Here is a 25,014-nt window from a genome sequence, read left to right as displayed (position 1 = left end):
TCAAAGTATACACTGTAGTATAAACTCCACATAGCTACTATGCATCAGTTGCATAGTGATTTAAGTATACAGTATACATGGCATGCAGTTAAGCTGATAACTTGCTAACATACATGTAGTTTCTTACAATTTACTAATTTACAGAATTTAGGCTTAGTAAAACATTCATCGCAAAAATAATGTCCAGATTGTTTGTCTGTGCTAAACTAGTACTTACAGACGATGCTTTCGAAGGCATAAACGAAGGATTGCAGCAGATGAGATGTGAGTCCATTCCATAGACTGTAAAATTAATGGACACAGCGACCCATAGACTTCGACGGAAACCACTGAAGTCAATTAGAAGCACTTTTCCGGTGATGGCTGAGCATAATGCGCAGCCTCAAACTGAGCTTGACGACATGAGCAACCTGTCTGAAAGTTGTAAGTCTTCCAGTAAGTTCTAAATGTTACTTCATATGGATTCACTTGCCACATACGGAAGTATTTCCAATCCATCAAAACTTCTTCTACTTTATTAATCCCGCAAGGGAAATTACAATGTTTTCACTGTTATTAGAACACACATTACACACAGGCCTGAAATACACACATGCTCAGTATCTATACATGCACAAATGGAGATGTCAGAGTGAAGGGGGCTGCAGCTGTCAATGGACAGGCACCCCGAGTAGTTGGGGGTTTGGTGCCTTGCTCAAGAGCACCTTGACAGTGCCCAGGAGGTGAACTGGCAACTCTGCAGCTACCACTCCACCACCGTACTTTGGTCCCAATGTGGACTTGAACCAAGGACCCTCCGGTTCCCGACTCCCTACAGACTGAGCTACAGCCACCCCCAGGTGGCACATATGAAAAACTAGGCTGGCATTCTTAATCTGTGACATCACTAATTGAGGAATTTCAAAGGAATGTGGGCGAGGCATTTTTAGGCAGTTAAGGAAAAGTGCTGTCTGTGGTAGAGAAAGCTCTATTTGGATTGATTGTGTTTTTTTGTACTTTATACATCTAAAATGAACAAAGGGAGTCCTGGGAGAACCAGCAGGCAAAAACCAATACCAAAAAACAAAGAAAGGTATCCAAAAAAAACAAAGGAGTACAAAAACCATGGGAAATACCAAACTGCCACGGGGAAACCACACAAACACACACAAACTGACAGGAACAAGACACAAAACGATCTGACAAGAGACACAGGGGCTAAATAAACTAGGTAACGAGCAAACACAGGACAGGTGACACCAGGGCTGGGGAACAGGTGGAGCACGTTAGACAATCACACAGGAGGGAAAACATAGGAAGCAAAACTAGACATGACAAGACAGAAAACTAGACTATCAAAATAAAACAGGAAACAGAACATAATACAAACAACAGGGAATAGAAGTATACACAAACCAGAATATACAAAACAGGATAAGTCTACACCAAAGTGAACAGAAATATACAGAATATACAAAATGGGAACCAGACAGAATTAAGAAAACAGGCAACAGAAATATCCAAAACCACAACAGAAATGCCACAACAAACGCAGCTCTAACTAACGCAGGGCTTAAGTACTCGGGCCTGGTGCCCGATTTCTGGCGTATGACTATTTTAGAAAAATAAATACATTTAAAAGTCCACAGTTCTAGCCAATCAGATGCAAAGTAGGGTGGGTCTTTGGTAATGTGAGAGTGCGGTGCTGGTGTGGTCTCCGTGGTAACGCGGCTAAAAAAAATGGAGGCAAAGTTTATCAAACTTGGAGCATGTAGATACAGCTTTAGTTGAGAATGTAGTTAAAAACAAATGGCATTAATAGAGGACAAGAGGAAAAGGGTGGAGACGGGAAGCTGTTCAGCCCTTGGTGCCTCAAATTGAGGGAGCCGGGTGCTTGCTTCTGCAGCGCATGTTCAAGGAAGACACTCTACGGCAGCAGCGGTAAGAAAGGGCTTGCTAGTCACAAAGCTTCGGTCCATGCACAATATGTGTGTGCACGTTCATAGTGAACATGATTTGTCAATGGCCACTGTGTAAAAGCTATCTGAATCCCAAATTGCCTCGACAAAGCTGTCTGTTTGGAATTAGCATGGCAGGTATTTAAACATCACGGCCTTGTCCCAGAGTTTAGACGTCTAGCTATATGAAAAGATAAACAATGCAAGGTTGTTTTTTTTACATATCTTTATTGGGTTATCAAGACACAATACATGTTCAATCAGTATGGATTCATTCCACCCATTTTCCCCCCTTTTAGAACACCAACAAACCCCCCCACCCCCAGAACAAAAACAGGAGGGGTGAACAGTAACTAAACCAACAGAGAAAAAAAAGAGTAAAAAGGGACATTTAGAGGAGGGATTCAGATGCTCGGAAAAAAACTAATTCAAAAGATTAACTATAACAAATTTGTCGGAGCACCCCCTAATACTGTACTTGATTTTTTCTAAGTGTAGACATGACATTAGATCCTTTAGCCACGAGTTAGGGAAGGGAGGATTCTTATCCTTCCAATGAAGTAAAATATGTCTGCGGGCCACTAGAGACGTGAAAGCGATGGAGTTGCTTTCCCTGTTGGTGAAGTGTGTGAATTCTTCAGGCACACCAAAGATGGAGGTTAAAGGACTCCAAAGCATCGGTTTGTTTAGAGCTTTTGAAAAAGTATTGTAGAAAGAGGACCAGAATGAGCTTAATCTCGGACAGGAAAGAAACGTGTGTATGACTGGCTGATGACAGAGAACATCTGTCACATGTATCACTTGTATTAAAAAGTTTATTAAGTTTAATAAAAAATTAATTGGAAAAATGTACCCTGTGCAGGACCTTGAACTGAATGAATGTCAGACTGTCACAAGATGAGGTGGAGTTAACCCTGTCAAGGGCCCTTTGCCACCATTCGTCTGACAAGGTACGACCTACCTCCTTTTCCCATGAATTCCTAGTTGCCAGTGGGGATGATAATGATGACAAGATTAATTTCACCAGAATTGAAATGAATCCACGGACCGCAGGGAGAGAAGGAATTACATCGATGAGAGTACGAGGTGGTTTGTGGAAGAAGTTGGGGAAATGACAACGAACAAAGTCTCTGGCTTGAAAATATCTAAATAAATGAGCTTGTGGAAGGGCAAATTTAGTTCGGAAGTTCTCAAAGGAGATAAAAATGTCCTTATCAAAGAGTTGATCAAAATTCACCAGCCCCTTCTCTTTTCACAGAGTGTAAGTTGAGTCAAGTGCCGCGGGTGGAAATAAATGGTTTTCACAGAAGGGCATTAGTGGGGAAAGAGAGGTGATTTTGAAGTGCCGTTTAAACTGTTTCAGGAATTTTATAGTAGTCAAGACAATTGGGTTGGAGGTGACTTTAGTAGGGTGTGCGTTTAGAGGGGCACATATTAAAGCTGATAAAGAGATGGAGTTGCACGAGTAGGCTTCCATCTGACACCAGTCTGTGCTAGGGGAGTTGTACCAGGTATAGATTTTTTTTAATATTGGCTGCCCAATAGTATGCCCTGAAATCTGGCAGAGCAAGGCCACCCTCATCCTTGGTTCTTTGCAAAATTGAGTACTTTGCCCTTGGAGTCTTTCCGGCCCAAATGAAATGTGAAATAATCTTATTCAATTCTTTAAAAATGTTTTGGGCAGGTATATAGGTAGACACTGGAAAAGAAATAAGAATTTTGGTAGAATTGATTCTACCTAGAAGCGACAATGGGAGGGCATTCCAGCGTAGTAGATCTGATTTAACCTTTCTGACCAGTTCCACAATGTTATGTTTATACAGTAAACAGAGACTATTCAAGATAGTAATGCCTAAATATTGAAAACTAGAAGAAGCTGAGTGGAATGGTAGTGTTTGAGCCGGGATCTGTTTTGCTGCATTATTAAGAGGGAAGCATTCACTTTTATTAATGTTCAATTTATAACCAGAAAAGGAACCAAATGTGTGTAAGATGTCCAGAATCTTGTCAATGCAGACAGTGGGGTTAGAGACATAGAGTAAAAGGTCATCGGCATAAAGTGATACTCTGTGCTCTGTCCCATTCCTATAGACACCGGTAAAAAGCAGTGAACTCCTAAGGGCAATGGAGAGCGGTTCAATTGCAACGGCGAACAGCAATGGTGATAGCGGAGATCCTTGGCGGCAGCCGCGTGTTAAAGAAAAGAAATTGGACTGTGTTGAGTTAGTCCTTACACTAGCAATTGGGGCATTGTATAGCAATTTAATCCACGAGATAAAATTTTGACCAAAACCAAACCTATTTAGAACTGAAAATAAATAATTCCACTCCACTCCATTAAAAGCCTCTTCTGCATCCATAGTAATTACCATTTCAGGGTTTTGTGATTCTGGTTTGGACAGTATGATGTTGAGCAGACGGTGTATATTTGAGGATAGCTGTCTGCCCCTTATAAAACCAGTCTGGTCTTTTGAGATGATGTTTAGTAGGCAGGGGTCGAGGCGGCCAGCAAGGATCTTAGCCAACAGCTTAATGTCACTGTTGAGCAAACTGACAGGTCGCCAGCTGCTGCAATCTTCAAGGTCTTTATTTTTCTTGGGGATGAGTGATATTGACACTTGAGTTAAGGACAAAGGAAGGGTACAAAGTTCAAAGGAGTCATTAAACATATCCAATAACAGGGGAGCGAGTTGATCAGAAAATCTCTGGTAAAATTCGGATGGGAAGCCGTCTGGGCCTGGTGCTTTGCCGTTTTGCATTAATTTAAGGCTGGCTTTCACCTCTTCCAGGCTGAGAGGATCATCTAGAGTATTTTTGGAATAAATATCAACTGAAGGGAAGACTAAGTAATCTAATAATTTGTTCATTGATGTAGTGTCTGAAGAGGCTTCTGATTTATATAAATCAGAATAATATAAAGCAAAAATATTATTTATCTCGGTTGGGTCTGTAACTAAAGTTTGGGGGTTCCTACGAATCCGTGCGATGAATTGGGAAGAGGATTGATGTTTTAGTTGCCTTGCTAGTAACCGACTAGCCTTGTTTCCATATTCATAATACGTGCCCTTAATATGCCTTAAAAGAAACTCTGCTTTGTTTGTGGAAATGAGGTCAAATTCAGTCTGTAATTTAAGTTTCTCCATCTGGAGAGTGGGATTGGCTGAAGTGGAGTGTTGTCTGTCAATTTGAAGAATTGCTTCCATCAGTTCAAGTTGTCTTTGTTTTTCGTATCCTGGCGCTATATGAGATAATCTCTCCACGTATTACTGCTTTGAAGGTTTCCCACAGGAGAGAAGGTGATATAGAGTCAGATTTGTTATTTTCGAGAAAGTGTGAAATCAAATCAATAAATTCACAAAAGTTGTCAGATGATAATAGCCCAGTGTTTAATCTCCAGGTTGAGTGGCTTTTGGTTTTAGGGACTAGTTCCAAATCTAAAAAGAGGGGGGCATGGTCTGAAATACAATGCAACGTTTTTAATAAATGTAAATAAAGCAGCTAATATCAACATGGACAAAATCATGAATGTACTAATTCACATTTTTGATAATGACCTGGCCAAAGTAACAACACAACATCTAGAAAGTTTTGTTTTCACAATGATTCATTGTAGGATTATGATATTATTGCAATATGTAAATCTACATTGACTCTTAATTTTACATATGGTTGGAAGAAGTAAAAATTGATCCAAAACCTTTTAGTTTTTAAAAATTATGACTTTTATTATTGTGTAATGTCAGAAGGACTTTAACTGTTTTGCCAGTCAAATTCACTTTAATGAGTGCATATTGAAATATTACACTGTTAACTGCCCTGCGTTAGCCTACCGTTAGCTAGCAGCTGGATTAAACACCGTTAAAATTAACAGCTTAACGGTGTAAAGTGTGACTGTATTTCACTGTAGAGGATTCCAACACCGGGACGTACAACAGTCTGTAGCTGACAGTGCATTCAGTTGAAACTCGCCTCGTGCTGCATTCAATGTTAATGTAAAATACCCTTTTCCCATCCAGTGGTTGTTTTTGTCGTTTAACAGGAATTTACTGGTGAAGTAAGATATGGTTATAAGTTATTGTTATTACATTTTTAATAAATCATTTAATTTTGACCATGTGGCATTAGCAATAAACAAGCTGTTCTTTAATGTCGCCAACTGTGGTTTTGTGCTCCTTTAAAAAAAATAACTAAATAAATAAATATTAATAATTAATTAATATAATGTTACCCTCTACTTCACAATAGTATATACTGTGAGTAGAACAAAGAGGCTGGGAGTTCCGTTTCAAAATGTATAATAATCTGTTTTGTCTGTCTTTGTCTTTCTCTCTCAGCCTGTAAAGAACCTAACTAGCATATGGGTAACAGGTTACCTTTCTCATGGGCGTCAGTTTGGTTTGAAATGTGCTGGGGACAGAGACGCATCCGGAAGTACATTTCCAGAAGTGCTGGGTACAATGACGCATTCATTTTTTTTTTTCTCTTTCGCACAGCTCATGTTTTGAAAGACACTGTCCTGTAGCTTACTAATACGTGAACAATGATCAATCATCACCACATTTCTGGTTCGATTTTTTGACAGTTTTCAGTGGTTATGAGGAGCAATATGAGAGAGAAATTTGGTAATCATTGTTTAGGTACAAGCTTTTTCCTCGCCATAGGCGCCAATGAAGAAGAAGACAACGCTAATTTGAGATAACTTATATAATTGTTGTATTTCGGTTTAGTTCTTTTGACAGACTTAAGTGTTCATTACAATATGTGGCCATGAGAAATGTGGTGATCATTGATCGTTGTTTAGGTACATTAAACCACGTTAAACTTTTTTCACGTTAAGCAGAATGTCCTGACAGGCAGTGTTGTGAACAGAGAAGCGTGCAGCCAGCGCAGCAGCAGTGCGGCTGTGTCTGTTTGTTTTTTTTAACTAAATTGAGCTCGAGGTTTTCAAAAAAAGTGGTGGGTACTAAATACCTCATGAAGAAATCTGGTAGGTACGCGTACCCACCATCCCCACCGTCCCTACCGAAATCGATGCCTATGACCTTTCTGAATCAAAGCTACAAACAGACTCATCATAAAACTAGAAATCACTCCAGTTTATCTGATCAGTCCTGTAAAACCTTGTACAGCGCAGATGCTGCATTCTACTCACAATGTAATTGGAGTATGTTGCAGATATGTACAATTAGATATACTGCTGTGTTATGTCATAATACAAATTATGCTCATTTAAGGCTATACTTATGGTTACCATTCTGAATCACAGAAAGTTCTTTCAGTGGATCACAAAACTTTAGCTAGCATTTGAGTCACACTGACAAACGTTAGCTAATGCTAGCTAGGTAGGTTAGCTAACAGTAACTCCCTCCAGAATGCATTAGTAAGTTAAAATGAAAACTTAAAACGTTATTTAACTAACTTACTATTAATAGTGTAGATGGTATCGGTGGAACTGCACCTTGGAGTGCCATAACCATCTGTTCAATCCTAGAGAACCAGCCATGTTTGGTTCCCTTCATCTAATTCAAAACAGTCTCACTCCCAGCATGTCAAAACTGACCAGTCAGGTGCCTTTGGCGTTAGCTACTGACACAAAAAGTCTCCTTTAGCGTCGCAGTCAGACACAGGGGACGTAAAACTAATTTGACGCTTTGGGTACCCCTTTGGTGTCATTTGTCTTTTTTTTTTTTTTTAGTCCAAGTCAGAAGCATTACCTTTAACAGCTGTTTGGGGGTCACATCTTGGCTTAATCAATGCTGTCTGCAGCGGAATGCATCAGAAACTGATTGTATGTATTTCTCAAAAAAATACATGCATGATGTGGAACGGGATGTTTTTATCTCTGGAGAGAAGGTGCAAGTTGTAACAGATTACAAATATTTAGGACTATACAGATTCAAAGCTCAACTTTACAACACACATTAAGAGAATTAGAAATAAGATAAAGTTCAACTTATCAAATTTCAGGTTCATCAGAAATTCCCTATCAATTGAAGCAGCCAAAATATATATTTCTATATATATATATTTCTATATATATATATCTCACATCACATACTGTCTGATAACTGGGTCTACCACACACTCTACTGCAATGAAACCAATGGAATCATTATACAAACAAGCACTTAAAATATTAGATAAAACATATTTTAGATTTCATCATTGCATATCCTGAAAAAGTACAAACTACTTACCTGGGAAAACCTGAATAAGTTAAAAAATGTCTGTTTAGTTAACAAAAGTATGCATGGCTTAGCTCCTCTCCCTCTTTTCGGTTTCTTTACATCGAAATCTAATACCAGCAGAGTGACTAGAGGTGCAGCTAGGGGGGACTGCACAATCCCACTGAGAAATACTGCATTCAGCCAGGCTGTCTTTTACTTCAGGGCAGCACATCAGTGGAATAGAGTACCACAATCAATAAGATAGTCCTCATCATATCACTCATTTAAGTCTAATGCAAAAAATGGCAAGTCACAACCCAAAGATGTCAACATTGATCCAACTATTTTTTATATTCATTTTGTATGTCTTGTTTATATAGGCTATATATTTATTTAATTATGTTGATTGTTGGTGGGTTTTTTTAAACTACAATGAAATGTTATTTTAGTTGTATACAAAACAAGAAGTATCTAGTGCACATGTATTTATATTTGTATTTTATGTCATGCTCATGTTAGGATGCCTATCATTGTAACATCAGGGCCTGCAGGCTAATTCTGGCATATTTACAGAAATGTTTATTAATATGCACTGTCCCTGTCAAATAAAGATTAAAAAACACTTTAACAGCCTTCCAATCAGGTGCATTTCAGTGGACAAAGCAAGGTATCGTATTTATCTGGGTATCTTATTCCCTCCCCAGTTTAAAGACCTAGTTAAAGTTAATTTGGATCCATCATTGAATAAAATCTCTTGTGATGTAAATAGACGGGCTACTCTCAATCTCTCAATAGCAGGGAAAGTTATAAAAAATGTTTTGTTTCCAAGCTGAATTACCTCATCCAATCTCTTCCTCTGGAGGTTCCCCTGTCATATTTTGAATGGTTTGACAGTAGTGATGGTCAAAGGAAGCTTTGCGAACCACTGTCTTTATTTTCTGAGCTCACTAGATGGCGCTCTCTGTTCAAAGAAAAAGGTTAAAGGAATGGCAATTCAGTGTGTTTTCAACCCTTTGTTGAACAGAGATCGCCATCTAGTGAGCTCAGAAAATAAAGACAGTGGTTCGCGAAGCTTCATTTGACCATCACTATTTGACAGGATAACAAAGACATTTATATGGAATGGTAAAAAAAAAAAAAAACGGCTACATTTTAATAAATTACAAAGACCGATTGATAGAGGAGGTTTGGGTCAACCAAACATGTTGTATTGTTACTATGCTTTTAACTTAAGGCATCTGGCCCACTAATCACTTCGTCCTGCGAGAGCCCCACCCTGGTATTGTATTGAACAATCTGTTCTTGCCCCATTATCGCCTATTTGTGAAACTGTATGGTGAGATGTTATTTATCTTAAGCTCTATACCTTTCTCCGCTTGGACAACAATTTTTGAAAAAACATACAATTTACAACATGAACATATCCCCCCCACCCGAATCCCACCACTCATCATCACCACTTACTTAGACAAAAATTAAGAAAAATATTCAAGACAAATAATAAAATAATAGTAGTATATAGTAAACTAAATAAACATATGTACAGTATATGTGATAAGGTGGGACTTATAGTAATATTGGCTATATAAAGGGACACCCCCCCCTTTGTGTGTGGACATGCTCAACAGTCTGAGTCAAAGTGCATGGTTCTCGGTTTTGGACCAGGGCAATGCATATCATCAGGTGTTTCTTGAGGAGAGCAGCATATCTCTCACAGCCTTTATAACACCTTTTGGTCTGTCCTCTGCTCCTGCGGAGTTCCAGCGTTGTATGGAGGAGTATCTAGCTGGGCTGAGAGATGTGACATGTCAGCCATATCTGGATGACAGCTTGGTGCACAGTAAGACATGTGAGCATCATCTGGCTGATATCAGGGTGTTGAGCATGGAGTGAAGCTCACAGCCAAAAAGTGTGAAACATTCAAGGACCAGGTGAAATTCCTGGGAAAGATTGTATCTAAGAATGGCTACACGATGGATCCAGCAGAGTTAGCACCAGTGCAGGCGTTGAAAGAATGCAAACCTGAGACTGAGGGGGAAGTGAGGGAAATGCTTGGATTTATATCCTACTACCGTCCATATATTCCAATCTCACAGACTGCAGAAAAACCCCTGTACAACCTGCTATCAGCTGAAAAGGCTCCAGGTTGTAAAGTGACAGGAAAAGGTGTGAGCAAAAGCAGTGGAAAAAGAGAAAAATCAGACCAACTACCATCAGGTCAGCCGATTACATGGACAGAACAACACCAGGAAGTGCTCCGTCAGCTCATTGATTTCTTGCTGTGTCCACCAGTCATAGGCTACCCGGACTTTGAGAAGCCTTTTTGTGCTGCATTGTGACGTGTCTCAGGATGGGCTTGATGCAGTACTGTACCAGAGACAAGACGGCAAGCTGGTTGTGATATGGGTCAAGAACACTTACTGCCCCAGAGAAGAATTACCACCTCCACTCTGGGAAGTTAGAGTTTTTAGCCATGAAGTGAGCAATAAGCGAACGGTTCAGAGACTATCTGTATTATGCACCTTCATTTGTTGTCTACACAGATAAAAATCCCTTAACCTAGGTTTTGACAACAGCAAAGTTGAATGCCACCACACTTTACTGAGTTGGCTGACTTCAACTTCTCAATCAAGCTGTATGTTTTGTTTTCCTTTTTGTGGAATTTATTGTTCTGTACTTGTGTTGGGGGAGGGGGGCAATAATTGACACATATATATATATATATATATATATATATATTTGTAAGTATTATATATGAATAATGTGGAAAACTAAAATGAAAACTATGTTAAAAAATTCAACTTGAACCTGTACCTGTAGCAACAACTGTTGCATATCTTTAAAGCACTGCCATTTTGCGTCTAATGCCAGGAGACATTAATGAGCTGTAAAGATGATGTCATAGACAAGGTCTCTTGAAAAGGGACAGGCCCTCAATGAATTCCCAAACCCGGTTGCATGTTCTAAAATGAACAGCATTTGTTAGCTCACCTAAACGCCTTCCATTTACAAATATTCCCTCAGCATAAATAAGGACAGCAGTTATTTTTGCAAACTGAGCCCATTGACAGAAGGGAGAGTAACAGTGTGATACTTCCATGTAGTACACTGTGTACACCGTCTACTCACTTGTGTAGTGCGTAAACTGCGACAGAGTAGTATTAGTGTTGACTCAAATCGCGCACAGCTGTTATGCACTGATAGAAACTACTCTTCTTCTGCTTCTGTTTAAAGGTAAAATGCAGCCGGGCTGAGCATTATCCCAACCTATTATTTCCTGGCAAAACATAAACTGGCTTGTTTTCTTAGGAAATTACTGTAGTATAGTGGTACTCAACAATAACAAAAAAACATGTATACATTACATTTGTATAGTTTGGTTTTGCTGTGACAACAGTATCCACTGCAGCTTCCTAGCTTGCCTAATTCACAAGTTTGCGAAGTGTTTGGCCGTTCCGTAACTTTCGCTCCATTGCAAAGATGGCAAAGGTTGAGTGTGAAGTATCCAGCGTTCCACACTCAATGTTTTGATCGCTTTGAGTGCAGCATCCGGGGACTCGTAGTGCAATGCATTTGGCCACGCTTTGTCAGTGTGAATGCACTATGTACTCAAACTAGCATGTGTACAGAAGTGCATGATTTGAGACACAGCATATGACTAAGTACAAAACCACAACATTCCACGGTCCGTCGTTTAAATGGATCTCTCCGTGTGTTTTTCTTCTCCCTCAAGGGCCAGGAGGCTGGTCTCCCATGGTGACAGACCGGGAGCCCTGGCTCCAAGTGGACCTCAGAGACCGGATGGAGGTAACTGCTGTGGCCACACAGGGGCGCTACAACAGCTTAGACTGGGTTAGCAGATACCTGCTGCTCTACAGTGACACAGGCCAGACCTGGAAACAGTACAGCCAGGAGGACGGAGGAGGGGTGAGTCTTTACCGTTTCATTTCAGCATTTGGGCTGTGATGTTTTTGTATCTTTGGCTGAGTTACACTTTTTTCAAGGTCCACTTTCTGATTAATGCAAGGTCATGTGGCAATGTAATTTGGAGAGTAATGTGCGGCAAATGCTGATAGTTTGACTTTATCTAGGGGTCTTAATCAGAGGGGTTCTAGGGCTGCACAATATATTGTTTTTTATCGTCATCGCAATATCAACTGGCGCAATAAACACATTGCGATAGGCTGCAACATATAGCAGAGATTTTTTGTGTTAGTTGAAAAGAAAATATCAGTAAAAAATTGTGCATTAAAGTGTCGTTCTTTTTTTTAGTGGTGACTTATATATTCAATTTAATATTCAATGTGTTCAATAAAAGTGTTAGAAATGATTTCCTTTTATTTGTTTTAAATTGAACAAGCAATTTGTTGTATTTTAGAAAACTGCTGAAAGCAGCAGAAATGCAGAACTAAGTACATTTTAATATCTGTTTATTTATCGCAGGTAATGTCGTTATCACGGTATTCAACAGTGTTATTGCAGATGCATATTTTCCTCATATTGTGCAACCCTAGTGGGCTCCCAAATATATTCAGTGTAATAAGGCCAGGTAGGGTCGCAAGCAAGGGGCAACCTCCCATGCTGAGCAATCAAACACATGCGGAAGTGCCAAAAACTGCATTTCATCGAGTGGCCGCTTGAGGCTTGCTCTAGAAGTGAGTCAATTTCCATAGACCCCCATCTATCTAATTAATCAGGAAGCCTCTGTGTGTGTGTGTGTGTGTGTGTGTGTGTGTGTGTGTGTGTGTGGTCTGTCTTTAAAATATCTAATGAACCGTTCATCCAATCTACTTCACACTTGGTTTTCTGGGTACCCAATGAACTTGGGGTTTGGATTTTGGAGCAGTGTGGACAGCGTTGGATAGTAAACTGTTTTTGCTGACACTAGATCGTATTAAGTTGCTGTGAGCTGTAAATTCACCACTTCTTCCTTCTCACTCAGACTCACCCTCTATGCTCACCCTGGGTCCAAGTGTGCTGCTAACTTATAGCACTAATATCATTGCGGTCGGCAAATACTGACCTGTTTGGAAATGAACACCTCTGCTGAAGTGTAATCTAATCCGAGTCACTGCACTTGAACTCCCGACCGTGTTTTTGCCTGTTAGACAAATTTCTGATGCATAATATGGCTTCCTGTACTTTAATTGTACTTACGGACCCTACCAAGAAGTCTATGCTCCAGTTCTTTCGGTGAGTGAAATTCTAATATGTTTTTTAAACGTTTGTTAGCATTATTAGCACGTTAACTAGTCAATTAGCCATAGACAGAAGCCTCGTAGCAAGACACTCACACTTAAATTCACAGTGATAATACTTTTGAACAAAGGGTGTTTGTGTGAGTTTGGAAAATAAATATTCACTATGTTATTTGGGACCGCCACCTGAACAGCAACGCAAAGCTTTACTCCTGGCCGAGATAAGCAGCTCCCAGCCGTATATAGTATATAGACCTATTACTTTATTTTAGCTAAAATTATTTGATTATGACCTCTTGAACATAGAAGTAATTTAAGTTTCCCTGTAAAGAAGTCTTTGAAGGAGTTTACCCAACACACATTGGTGTTGTTTCCCTCTAACGTGAGGTGATCCAGACAGGCTGGACCAGTGGATGATCAACCTGAGAAGACAGAACTGGACTCTTAACAAGACTTCTCATCTGTGCAGTGAACACTTTGAAGGCATCACTTTTTACACAAGACATTAAATGTAAAGAATTATGACACTGGGTGGTTATTCATCTGTTCTATTATAATCACTGTTACACATTTCTCATTAATTGAATGTGTACTTAAATCATACAAAACAACATGTGAATTTGGAACCTTTTAAAATTAAGATCGTATTCATGTTTAATGTTTTATCTGGATTGTGTGATTTGCTTGGCCTTTGAGTTGACAGATTTGAATGTAAAATCTAACTTTCAGTCAGGAAAGACAAAAGCAGCGCAAATATAAATATAATTTATTCTAAAACCGTACAACAGTAAACATTCTCACATCAGTTGCCTAAAATCAACAGACTAGGCCTGTAGAGTTATAATATGCCCAACATGGGCCCAGAGAGTCGATGAGGCTGTAGAGAAAAAAGGGGATAAATTATAAAGTGATTGCAGGGATGAAAAAGGGCAACGGTGGTAACAGTGTTATTACTGCAGATGTTATTTAACTAACCATAATGAACATAAAAACAATTTAAGCTACAAACAAATGACACTTGACAAATTTCCAAGCAGCCTTCCCCCTGCTAACCTGACTCCAAATGGATTGCTTTGCATTTGCTCAGCATATCCATCTGGGAACTTTCCGTTGGAGAACTTTTGGGAAGGGGCGAAAATACTGGTTAGCTGATTGGATAAACCATCTGTCTATCCACCTATGTTGGTGATAGACAGGCCAAATCAACCAATCAGATCAACGAAGCTAGCTAAGTTAGTGAAGCTAGCTAAGTTAGTGAAGCTAGCTAAGTTAGTGTAGCTAGCATTAGTTTGGCTTCAAGGACCTTGCGGTTCTTCTAATGCCATCGTTTAACATACAATTAAGTTAGGTAACGTAGCAACGTTAACGTTTTTAAACTTACTGTTTGTATGTGACATGAACCTCATCAACGACAATCCCCACCAAGTTTTCACAGTACACTTCTGAAGAAGAGCAAAAACATCTTTTCTTCCGAGAAAAGCCTCCAGTGCCGTTTTTTGCTCTTCTTTCAATGAAGGAATACTTTCTGATTCGGATGAAACTTACGCGATAGCTACGCTCATCTCATCCGTGGAAGCCGCCACGTTGTTTAGACTGAATGGTCTGGACTGTACGCCCTCCTCGGGATATTCCAGGCAACATGCTGACTAACTTTGTGTTGTCCGGTCTCTCAACCCGAGAAATTGCGGATCTGTTTGGTGTGTCATCCAGCACGATTCAGAGGAGATTGGCTGAAGAAGGCCTTACGTGAGTTAACTTACTTATTGAGCTAAAGAGTAGGTTATGGTGGGCAAAAACATTTATAATACAGGCTGCATTTCACCCCTCTTTATGGGCTGTGGTAGTAGCCGTATATTTTATGAGTTGGGCTGTTATCAGGTGCTGCAGTGCTATCGCTAGCTATAGGTGGACAAATTCATTAACCCAGCTGCTGTTTTAATCACTGCGAGTTGACACAACATTAGCTGAGGCGTTGTTAAGTGAGCTAGCGGGCAATCAACTGCTCTATAATTCACATTAAACTGAACATTTCCATTGATGGTGAAGTGAGACAAGGTGAATGGGACTTCTTTGAGACTATTTATGTGGACGTTTCTGTCCTCATTCATCTTGTTTCCTTCTTGCACAGCCGCTGCAGTTGACACACCTGTAAATACGATGTTATATAAAATAAACAATAAATACAGAAACAAATATGCATAATATAGCGGTTTAACATTAAGAAAATATGCTGTATGGATTAGTGCAGGATGTGCAAATATTTAGGGATGTTTAAAAGTTTGAGGATATATGGGAAAGTATATAATCCAGGATGTAGGACAAGGAGCAAGTGGGGCTTCGGGGCCTTGTTAATGAGGCTGAATGCATGTTTGGTAAACTGTTACATCTAACCAACATTATTACATCATATGTTATACAGTTACTTTTCCCCTGCAAGTTGGAAAACACATTTTAATTTTCTAATGTAGAAAATCAGACCGATACTCTACTATTACAGATGATGATTTGGAGATGGGGATTCAGCGCACACATCCAAATGCTGGCTACTAAATGATGCTGGGACATGTACAATCCAGGGGCATATACATTCAAAGTAAGAATTAATGTTGTTTGTATAACCTCAAGACAGAAGCCCGACCCCCATTCTAAATTACATGGCCAGTAGGAACTTGTGCATATTTTTCAACTTCTACGTCTTGCTGCTTGTTAAAAAATTTAAAGAGCTACATCCTTCTTAGTCTTTACACTTAAAGTTATCAGTCCACATACTTACAGTATTACTAATTTTAGTCCAGCAATAACATCCATCTAATAATTATGTTTTCTTCAGTGATTATTTCATAATGTTCATGAATCTCCTTTTTCAATTAGGGCATTGATTAAGGGCAAATCCAGGAGCAATCTTGATGCAAAGGTTAACCCTACAGACTGCAAGGCGTCGTCAGTACAATGTTCCTGCACCAAATAGTCTATGGCATATAGATGGAAATCACAAGCTGATCAGGTCTGTTTTTCCTACTTATTTTTGTACTGTCCATCATAATTTAATAGATCAACAACAGATCTGAAACTGTTCTTGATGGCTTCATGTCTGCTGTTGGTCAATATGGAGTACCATCCCAAGTTAGGTCATCATGGTGTCCTACAAATGTCTTATAATGAATAAAAGAATTCATGAATGTACAGTGAGTCTTTTTAGAATTAAATATTGTTTTCATAGCATTTGTAACAGGTACAATTATGTTGGATAATTATGTTAGAGAAATGTACTTTTTTTTCAAACAGATCTTACAAGGGGGGTGAGAATGTTATGGTTGCTCATTTCATGGTACAAACCCACGGGGAGGACAGGAACTCTCATATTATCTGAAGGAGTGTTCATAACCAAAGATATGAAGATAAAAATTAAACACATCATTAAAGGTGGATGAAACCTGGAGAAAAAGCCTCCACCCTATACTTGATATCAAATAACATTTTATGGTGTTTCAACCTTAGCGCTAGGTGGCGCTGTGCGCAATGAATCCAGTTTAGAGTAGAAGAAGTGAATGTAGTAGAAGAGAGGAGAAGGCCCAGATAGACACATGTATGCTGACACACTACCTGTTCACGTTGGTTGGAATAAAGAAAAGTGAATAAGTCAAGAAAGAGTCGTTATTGTTACCACGCAACGAGGATGTCGACTCTGAACCTCAGTCAGCCTACACCTTTTCTACAAAATGTCGGAGTTCCGCCGATACCATTCAAGCTTTGGATATGCACCCTTTTTTTTTTTTTTAGATCAATTTTTTTATTATTTTTTAGCACCATTTATCATCCAGACATACAGAACAAATTACACAATATGTGCCAGGTAAGGTCAAGTGGTGCATAGAACAGATAAACACAAATTGAACAAGAACAAAAACCCTCTCCTACCCCCCACCCTCTGCAGTCTCGAGGAAAACAAAAGAAACAAACAGAAATCACACCTTGCCTAGACGCTCTCCTCTTGTTCTTGTGGCGTTGAGGTCATTAGGTCTGATATTTGTGCTGCTGTGCTTTTCCATAGGTTGATAGTTGATGACTTGGCTTTGTTAATCCTTGCTGTAGAGAGTTCAAGCATAACTATGTCTAGAAAATATGCTAACCACTGTTTTATACAAAGCGAGTGGGGTGGGGGGGGGGAGGGGGGCAGCGTTGAGCTATCATTTTCTTAGTTGCAGTTGAGCCAGCTAGCTAAATCTTCCTCTGTCTCTCAAGCAGGTGAGTCATCATTATGTAACAAAACAATCGGGTCAGTAGGGATTAGATATCCTAACACATCAGATAGTATTGATGTAGTTTTATGCCAGAAGTCATGCTCACACTCCCAGACCATATGTAGGAAAGTTCCAGTTTGTTCAGGTTGACAGAATGTATGGAGTGGGAATGGCTTTCGAGACTTATCTCTTCTGAAGAGTCCAATATGTCCTGTGGCATATGTTGAAGTGAATATACTGGTGATTTGGGTTCTTGGAACAGTGAAAACTGTCTCCCAATTAATTGCGTTCCTCTCAGGGCTCTGCTCTCGTTCCCATTTCTTTACTATTGGGAGTTCTCCTATGGATATTTGCATCAGTTTAGCATACATCTTGGACACTAATACTCTCACAGGAAAATCAACAAACCATTTATTGACTCAAGACTGTTTCCCCATGGCACATTATAACATTTTAGGGCTGATCTTAAGCGCAGATAAAAGTAGAACGATGTCCTGGGCACCTCAAAACTAGTTCTCAGGTCTTCAAAACTCAACATACCTTTCTCATTGAATAGCTAGTCTAAAGTATAAATACCTCTGTCACTCCACTGCTTACAAGCAAAGGGTTTGTTGCCAGACAGTAAGTGTGCATTGTGCCATATTGGGGTATTCAAATGCCACTTATTGGTGTAGCGTAGTTGCTCCTCCACCTTTTTAAAGTTGGTCAGTGTGTTGGTGATAATAGGGCCATGGGCCAGCATACACCTTTTTGGATGCACACCTGCAAAAGCAAGGTCTTGCAGTCTTAGACTTCCAATGAGGTTTTGCTCTATTTCTCTCCATGGAACTGTAGATGAGGGGTCCATCCCCACGCTGAGGGCCCGTAGCTGAAAGGCTCTGTGATACACTTTAAGGTTAGGGAGGGCCAAGCCTCCGGTGTTTGTGGTACATTGCAGGGTAGCGTATTTTAGCCTAGGTTGTTTATTATTCCAAATATACTACCGAATTAAGGTATCAAGTTTCTTCCAGAAATGTATTGGTGGGGGTAGGGGGATCATTGTATTTAAGAAATTCACACAAGGAACTATGTTCATTTTAACAACAGCAATCCTGGACCGTAGTGATGCAAGTAGCGCAGACCAATTGGCAATATCCCTTTGAACAGTACTTAATATAGTTTCATAGTTGTCCTGGACAACTCGTGGAAAGCGACGCGTGTATGGTGATGCCCAAATATGTAATTTTGCTTTGGTTTGGTATTGTAGCACTAATGCTGATGTCACATGCCTGTTGTTCAATAAAAGAACATTAGATTGATTCCAGTTAATTTTATAACCAGAGATTGAGCCAAATTCGTTGAAGATCCCAAGTCCCAAGATCAGAGATGTACAACAAAATATCATCTGCAAATAATGATATTGAGCTGCTATTGGATTTAATCAGGACATTACAGATTTTATTTTGCCTTATAGCTTGGGCTAACAGTTCAAGAGAGATTGCAAACAGCATGGTGGAAAGCGGGCATCCCTGTCACGAGCCCCGCTGGATGGGAAATGGCTGAGAATGCAAACCACTGGTTGAGACTATGGCCGTGGGATTTGCATATAAAGTATGCACCATGTCAATTAATTTGGACCCCAAACCAAGCCTCTCCATTACTTGCCACAAGTAGTTCCACTCTAGGCGGTCAAAAGCCTTTTCCGCGTCCACTGATAAAACTGCTGCCATTGTTGGAAGGTTTTTGGCTTCTTCTATTATATGAAATAGTCTGCGTACATTGTCTGCAGCATGACGCTTTTGTATTGTACCTGATTGATCGTGGTGGACTAGCTTCTCGATAAAGCGCTCTGGGCGGAGAGCCAAGACTTTGGAATAAAGCTTAATATCAGTCCCGATGAGGCTGATGGGCCTGAAATTTGAGCAATCCGTAAGATCTTAGCAGAAATTAGCGCAGTGTTGGTTTGTTGGTGGAAAGTACCCATATCTATGGCTGAAGTTAAAGTTTGTAAAATGGTAGGTCCTAATATGTCAAAATACTGTAGAAGAAGTTCTGATGGAATTCCATCCAACCCTGACGTTTTCCCTTTTTTAACTGTTTTTAATGCTGATTTAAGTTCCTCTTACGTTATATGTTGACCCAGTTCTTCTGCCTCCTCTGGGTCAAGAAGAGGCAGGTTTGGTTCTTTTAGGAACTCCTGGCACTGTGTCGGATCTGGGTTGCAGGAGGACTCATACAACTTTGAACTAGGATTTGTTGAGATACCTCGGTCTGTGCGGATTCTGTTGTCTGTCTTTGTTTTAATTTCAGAGCAAGCAATCTACTTGGTTTACAGCCATTAAATAATAATTTGGCCTCACTCTGTGCATTGTAAATTCAGCTCTCCTTCTTAGCAGATCATTGAGTCCTAGATCTTTCTCCTAACATATCACAATGGAATGTGGTTATCAGCACATTGTGATCAGACAGAATTGCTGGTTCTATTGCTATCGTGTGGAACATTGTCTTAAGCTCACTGGAGCACAAAATATAATCAATGCGGGAGGGAGTGAGGTGACGTGTGGAAAAGGTGTAATCCTTGCTAGTAGGGTTGTGCATCCTCCATATATCTGTAAGATGGTGGGATTCCACAACTGCTCTAATATGTCTGATATATGTTTTTGGGCTTTTGTGTGATTGACCCCTGATCTATCCTGATTTAAATCTAGTACTGCATTCATGTCTCCCCCATATTATTAGTGAATATTCATTGAGAGAGAGCAATTCATTGGTTAGGCGCGGGAAAAAAACTTTCATCATATGTAGACAGTGCATATACCGAAACAAAGGCTATTTTCCTACTCCTTATCGTGGTACATATATAAGATATCCTGCCTGGTCTTTACTATTTTTGTCTACAGTGATTGCACTGTGATTGCAAACGCAGCTCACGCAAACTCCAGCCCACAATTACCCCTCCTGTCTGAAGTTACAGGTATGTTGAAACAGGTCTAGTGAACTTCTTATGCTAAACATGAACGGTGTTACAAAAACCCTAGAGCTAGGTCTCAACCAGCTATCAAATTCTGAAATAAGCTATGTGAAAAACACACCAACCTGGTTGGAGTAATAAACATATATTATAAACTGGACAGTCAGCATTTATCATGTTTTTCCAGTCTGGTTAACTGTTAACAAACATAGATTATAAACTGGACGGTCAGCATCCATCCTGTTTTTCCAGTCTGGTTACATGTTCCTTTAAAGCTTGGCTCCAAAACTTACATTGTCCTCAGCATTAACCATGTTCGTCCAGTCTGGTAAAGTGTTAACAAAACATAAACTATCAACTAAATAGCCAGCATTCATCAAGTTCTTACAGTCTGGTTAAATGTTCCTTTAACACTTGGCTCCAAAAACTTACATACAGTGCTTCGAGACGAATTCAGCGCGGTAGCCCAGACACCGCTAGTCCACAGCTGCTGGGTCCGCCAGCCTCGGCGCCGCGCTGGCTCCAGCCCTAAACGCGCGGTCCCCCCGCTGTCCTCTGGTACCATTGTCGGCAACAGGCCCAGGGACGAAGCGGGCCGTGTTGATGTCGCGTCGTCCTCCACATCCAGCTCCCGACAGAAAACGTCCGCATCTGTTGCTACCTCAGTCTTTTGCGACGATTGCGGGTTCTGGTCACATGATCTCCCCTTGGATACGCAGTTTTGAGAATTATCTCCAGGCTATGTGCTAAGGGATTTACTCACAGAGTTAAAGTACGCCCAGACATTAAACCAGTACAGCAGAAACTGCGCAGGTTACATCTCTCAGTTAGAGCAGCAGTGTCAATGGAGCCCGTAGATTCATCAAAAGAGGGGGAAAAGGACTACGGCTCTGTGTGGATCTGAGAGAGCCTAACAAAGCAGTTGTGATCGATGGGTTCCCATTGCTTCACATTGAGGAAATGTTTACTGAGTTAGAGGGGCAAAACTGTTTTCTACATTGGATCTCCAGAGCGCTTATCACCAGGTTCCACTCCACTCCACTGAACTACAGTCAGGTCCATAAATATTGGGACATCGACACAATTCTAATCTTTTTGGCTCTATACACCACCACAATGGAGTTGAAATGAAACGAACAAGATGTGCTTTAACTGCAGACTTTCAGCTTTAATTTGAGGGTATTTACATCCAAATCAGGTGAACGGTGTAGGAATTACAACAGTTTGTATATGTGCCTCCCACTTTCTAAGGGACCAAAAGTAATGGGACAATTGGCTGCTCAGCTGTTCCATGGCCAGGTGTGTGTTATTCCCTCATTATCCCATTTACAAGGAGCAGATAAAAGGTCCAGAGTTCATTTCAAGTGTGCTATTTGCATTTGGAATCTGTTGCTGTCAACTCTCAATATGAGATCCAAAGAGCTGTCACTATCAGTGAAGCAAGCCATCATTAGGCTAAAAAATCTAAACAAACCCATCAGAGAGATAGCAAAAACATTAGGTGTGGCCAAATCAAATGTTTGGAACATTCTTAAAAAGAAAGAACGCACCGGTGAGCTCAGCAACACCAAAAGACCCGGAAGACCATGGAAAACAACTGTGGTGGATGACCGAAGAATACTTTCCCTGGTGAAGAAAACACCCTTCACAACAGTTGGCCAGATCAAGAACACTCTCCAGGAGGTAGGTGTATGTGTTTAAAGTCAACAATCAAGAGAAGACTTCACCAGAGTGAATACAGAGGGTTCACTACAAGATGTAAACCATTGGTGAGCCTCAAAAACAGGAAGGCCAGATTAGAGTTTGCCAAACAACATCTAAAAAAGCCTTCACATTTCTGGAACAACATCCTATGGACAGATGAGACAAAGATCAACTTGTACTAGAGTGATGGGAAGAGAAGAGTATGGAGAAGGAAAGGAACTGCTCATGATCCAAAGCATACCACCTCATCAGTGAAGTATGGTGGTGGTAGTGTCATGGCATGGGCATGTATGGCTGCCAATGGAACTGGTTCTCTTGTATTTATTGATGATGTGACTGCTGACAAAAGCAGCAGGATGAATTCTGAAGTGTTTCGGGCAATATTATCTGCTCATATTCAGCCAAATGCTTCAGAACTCATTGGACGGCGCTTCACAATGCAGATGGACAATGACCCGAAGCATACTGCGAAAGCAACCAAAGAGTTTTTTAAGGGAAAGAAGTGGAATGTTATGCAATGGCCAAGTCAATCACCTGACCTGAATCCGATTGAGCATGCATTTCACTTGCTGAAGACAAAACTGAAGGGAAAAATGCCCCAAGAACAAGCAGGAACTGAAGACAGTTGCAGTAGAGGCCTGGCAGAGCATCACCAGGGATGAAACCCAGCGTCTGGTGATGTCTATGCCTTCCAGACTTCAGGCTGGAATTGAATGCAAAGGATTTGCAACCAAGTATTAAAAAGTGAAAGTTTGATTTATGATTGTTAATCTGTCCCATTATTTTTGGTCCCTTAAAAAGTGGGAGGCACATATACAAACTGTTGTAATTCCTACACCGTTCACCTGATTTGGATGTAAATACCCTCAAATTAAAGCTGAAAGTCTGCAGTTAAAGCACATCTTGTTCGTTTCATTTCAACTCCATTGTGGTGGTGTATAGAGCCAAAAAGATTAGAATTGTGTCGATGTCTCAATATTTATGGACCTGTTCAGCTTTAAGAGGGTGCCGTTTGGACTGGCATCGGGACCGAGCTGCTTCCAGCGAATGATGTCATCTATTCTAAAGGGCCTGTCAGGGGTCCAGTGCTACATTGATGACATCATAGTCTCTGGCACGACACCTCAGAAACATGATGAAAGTCTGACGGCTGTGCTCCCGTGCATTGAAAATGCTGGACTCAAGTTGAATCTCTCAAAATGCAACTTCCAGCAGACAGAACTGTCTTTCCTAGGGCATACAGTCTCCGAAAAGGGACTACAACCCCATTCCTCACATGCGACTGCTGTCTCTCAAGCACCTCCACCTACAGACCTGCCCAAACTGAGGTCATTCCTTGGGCTGACATCATGGTATTCAAAATTCAAATTCCTAAATAAGACCAAAGCCTGTGTCAGTGTAGTTGAGGTAGGCCTGAATGTCACTAGCAAAAGCTTCGTGCAGGAAGACTTAAGTGTTTCAAAACATGTCGAAGACTTGGGAAAGTCACTGCTGACCTTCCGTGTTAGTTCACTGGGCAGGAGTTCCCATCCAGTCTTTTGAGCTGTGTACAGAAAGCTATTAAATGAGAAGTGATAACCTCTGTTAAGTATACACTTAAAAATAAAGGTTACGGTGACAGCCATTAAAAAAATGTGTCCACAGGCTAGGATGATGGTAGAACAGAAAAAGAAAAGATAAGACTATCGTTACCATTTTCAATTAAGAACCGCAGGTACCCTGCCACTCTGCATTTGTCCTCCAAACAGACTTCTTCCTCATCCTCCTCCTCTTCCATGACAGGCCACAAGATCTTTTGTATGATTGACTGCAAAACACGTAATAAAAGTACTATTTTAGTGCACTTCTACGTAACTAAAAGACATTGCACCTCTAGTTTATATGATGTGCTTGTGTTTAAGAGGAATTATAACACTGGTGCTGCAGAGACAACAGAGGATACATTTGACCTCTCTTCAATTCACAACTGTGGACATCATAATTACATAGAACTGAGAGCAGCCTCTGAATTCCTCTGGGAATGATGTTACATTACGTCATTTAGCTGACACTTTTATCCAAAGCGACTTACAATTGCTATATATGTCAGAGGTCGTACGCCTCTGGAGCAACTAGGGGGTTAAGTGTCTTGCTCAGGGACACATTGGTTGATGTATTGCAGTGGGAATTGAACCCAGAGCTCCCACACCAAAGGGATGTATCACATCCACTGCACCATCACCACCCCTGCTGTCCTAATGTCTGCTCTCTCCTTCAGAAGGGGCCAAACCATGGTCTCCTTTAGTCCCTTTCTTAGCTGCTTTACTTGACGGCTTGTTCATCAAATCACCTTCAATGGCAAAACAGCATAAAAAGCAAACATATTTTGAGAATTTTTTGTTATTTTAGAAACAAAATAAACAGCTACATATAATTCAAGTTTATACAGAGAAACACGTTTTTCATTTGAGCAATACATTGAAACATTTCAACCTTCATGTGCATGCACATAAAAAAAGTAAGCATGCGCCATCACTCACAACAGCCACTTCAAAGACAGCTTTCTCTTCCTCTTTTGTCAACTCAGCACTGCCCTCCAGCTAGATGCCAACATATAAGTAATATGACTGACGTGTATGACATTCAAAAAAATCATTCAGTTACTTTTATATCAGGTTATGATCAAATTGATGCATGGCATTTTGTGACACCATGAGACGTGTGGGCAACGTTAAGTGCAATATTTCATATTCAAACAAAATTCTTTTGGTCACAATACATGGGACTCATGATGTCACAAAATGCCATGCATCAGTTCAATCATCACCTGATAATACA

At 40.3% G+C, this 25,014-nt stretch overlaps 1 protein-coding gene across 1 annotated transcript in view; it reads left to right on the top strand.

The window, feature by feature from the left end:
* LOC144513344 (contactin-associated protein-like 5) overlaps positions 1-25,014 on the top strand; it is a gene marked incomplete at its 3' end in the record, with an annotated part of 216,085 nt that overhangs the window by 3,789 nt on the left and 187,282 nt on the right. Inside the window, exon 3 of the mRNA XM_078244387.1 lies at positions 11,838-12,031. Coding sequence (XP_078100513.1) covers positions 11,838-12,031 — 194 coding nt within the window. The remainder of the gene's footprint in view (positions 1-11,837; positions 12,032-25,014) is intronic.

This window comes from Sander vitreus, unplaced genomic scaffold, assembly GCF_031162955.1.
Source record: "Sander vitreus isolate 19-12246 unplaced genomic scaffold, sanVit1 ctg216_0, whole genome shotgun sequence".
Classification (NCBI taxonomy): Eukaryota; Metazoa; Chordata; class Actinopteri; order Perciformes; family Percidae; genus Sander; species Sander vitreus.
This window is presented reverse-complemented; position numbering and strand designations above follow the sequence as displayed.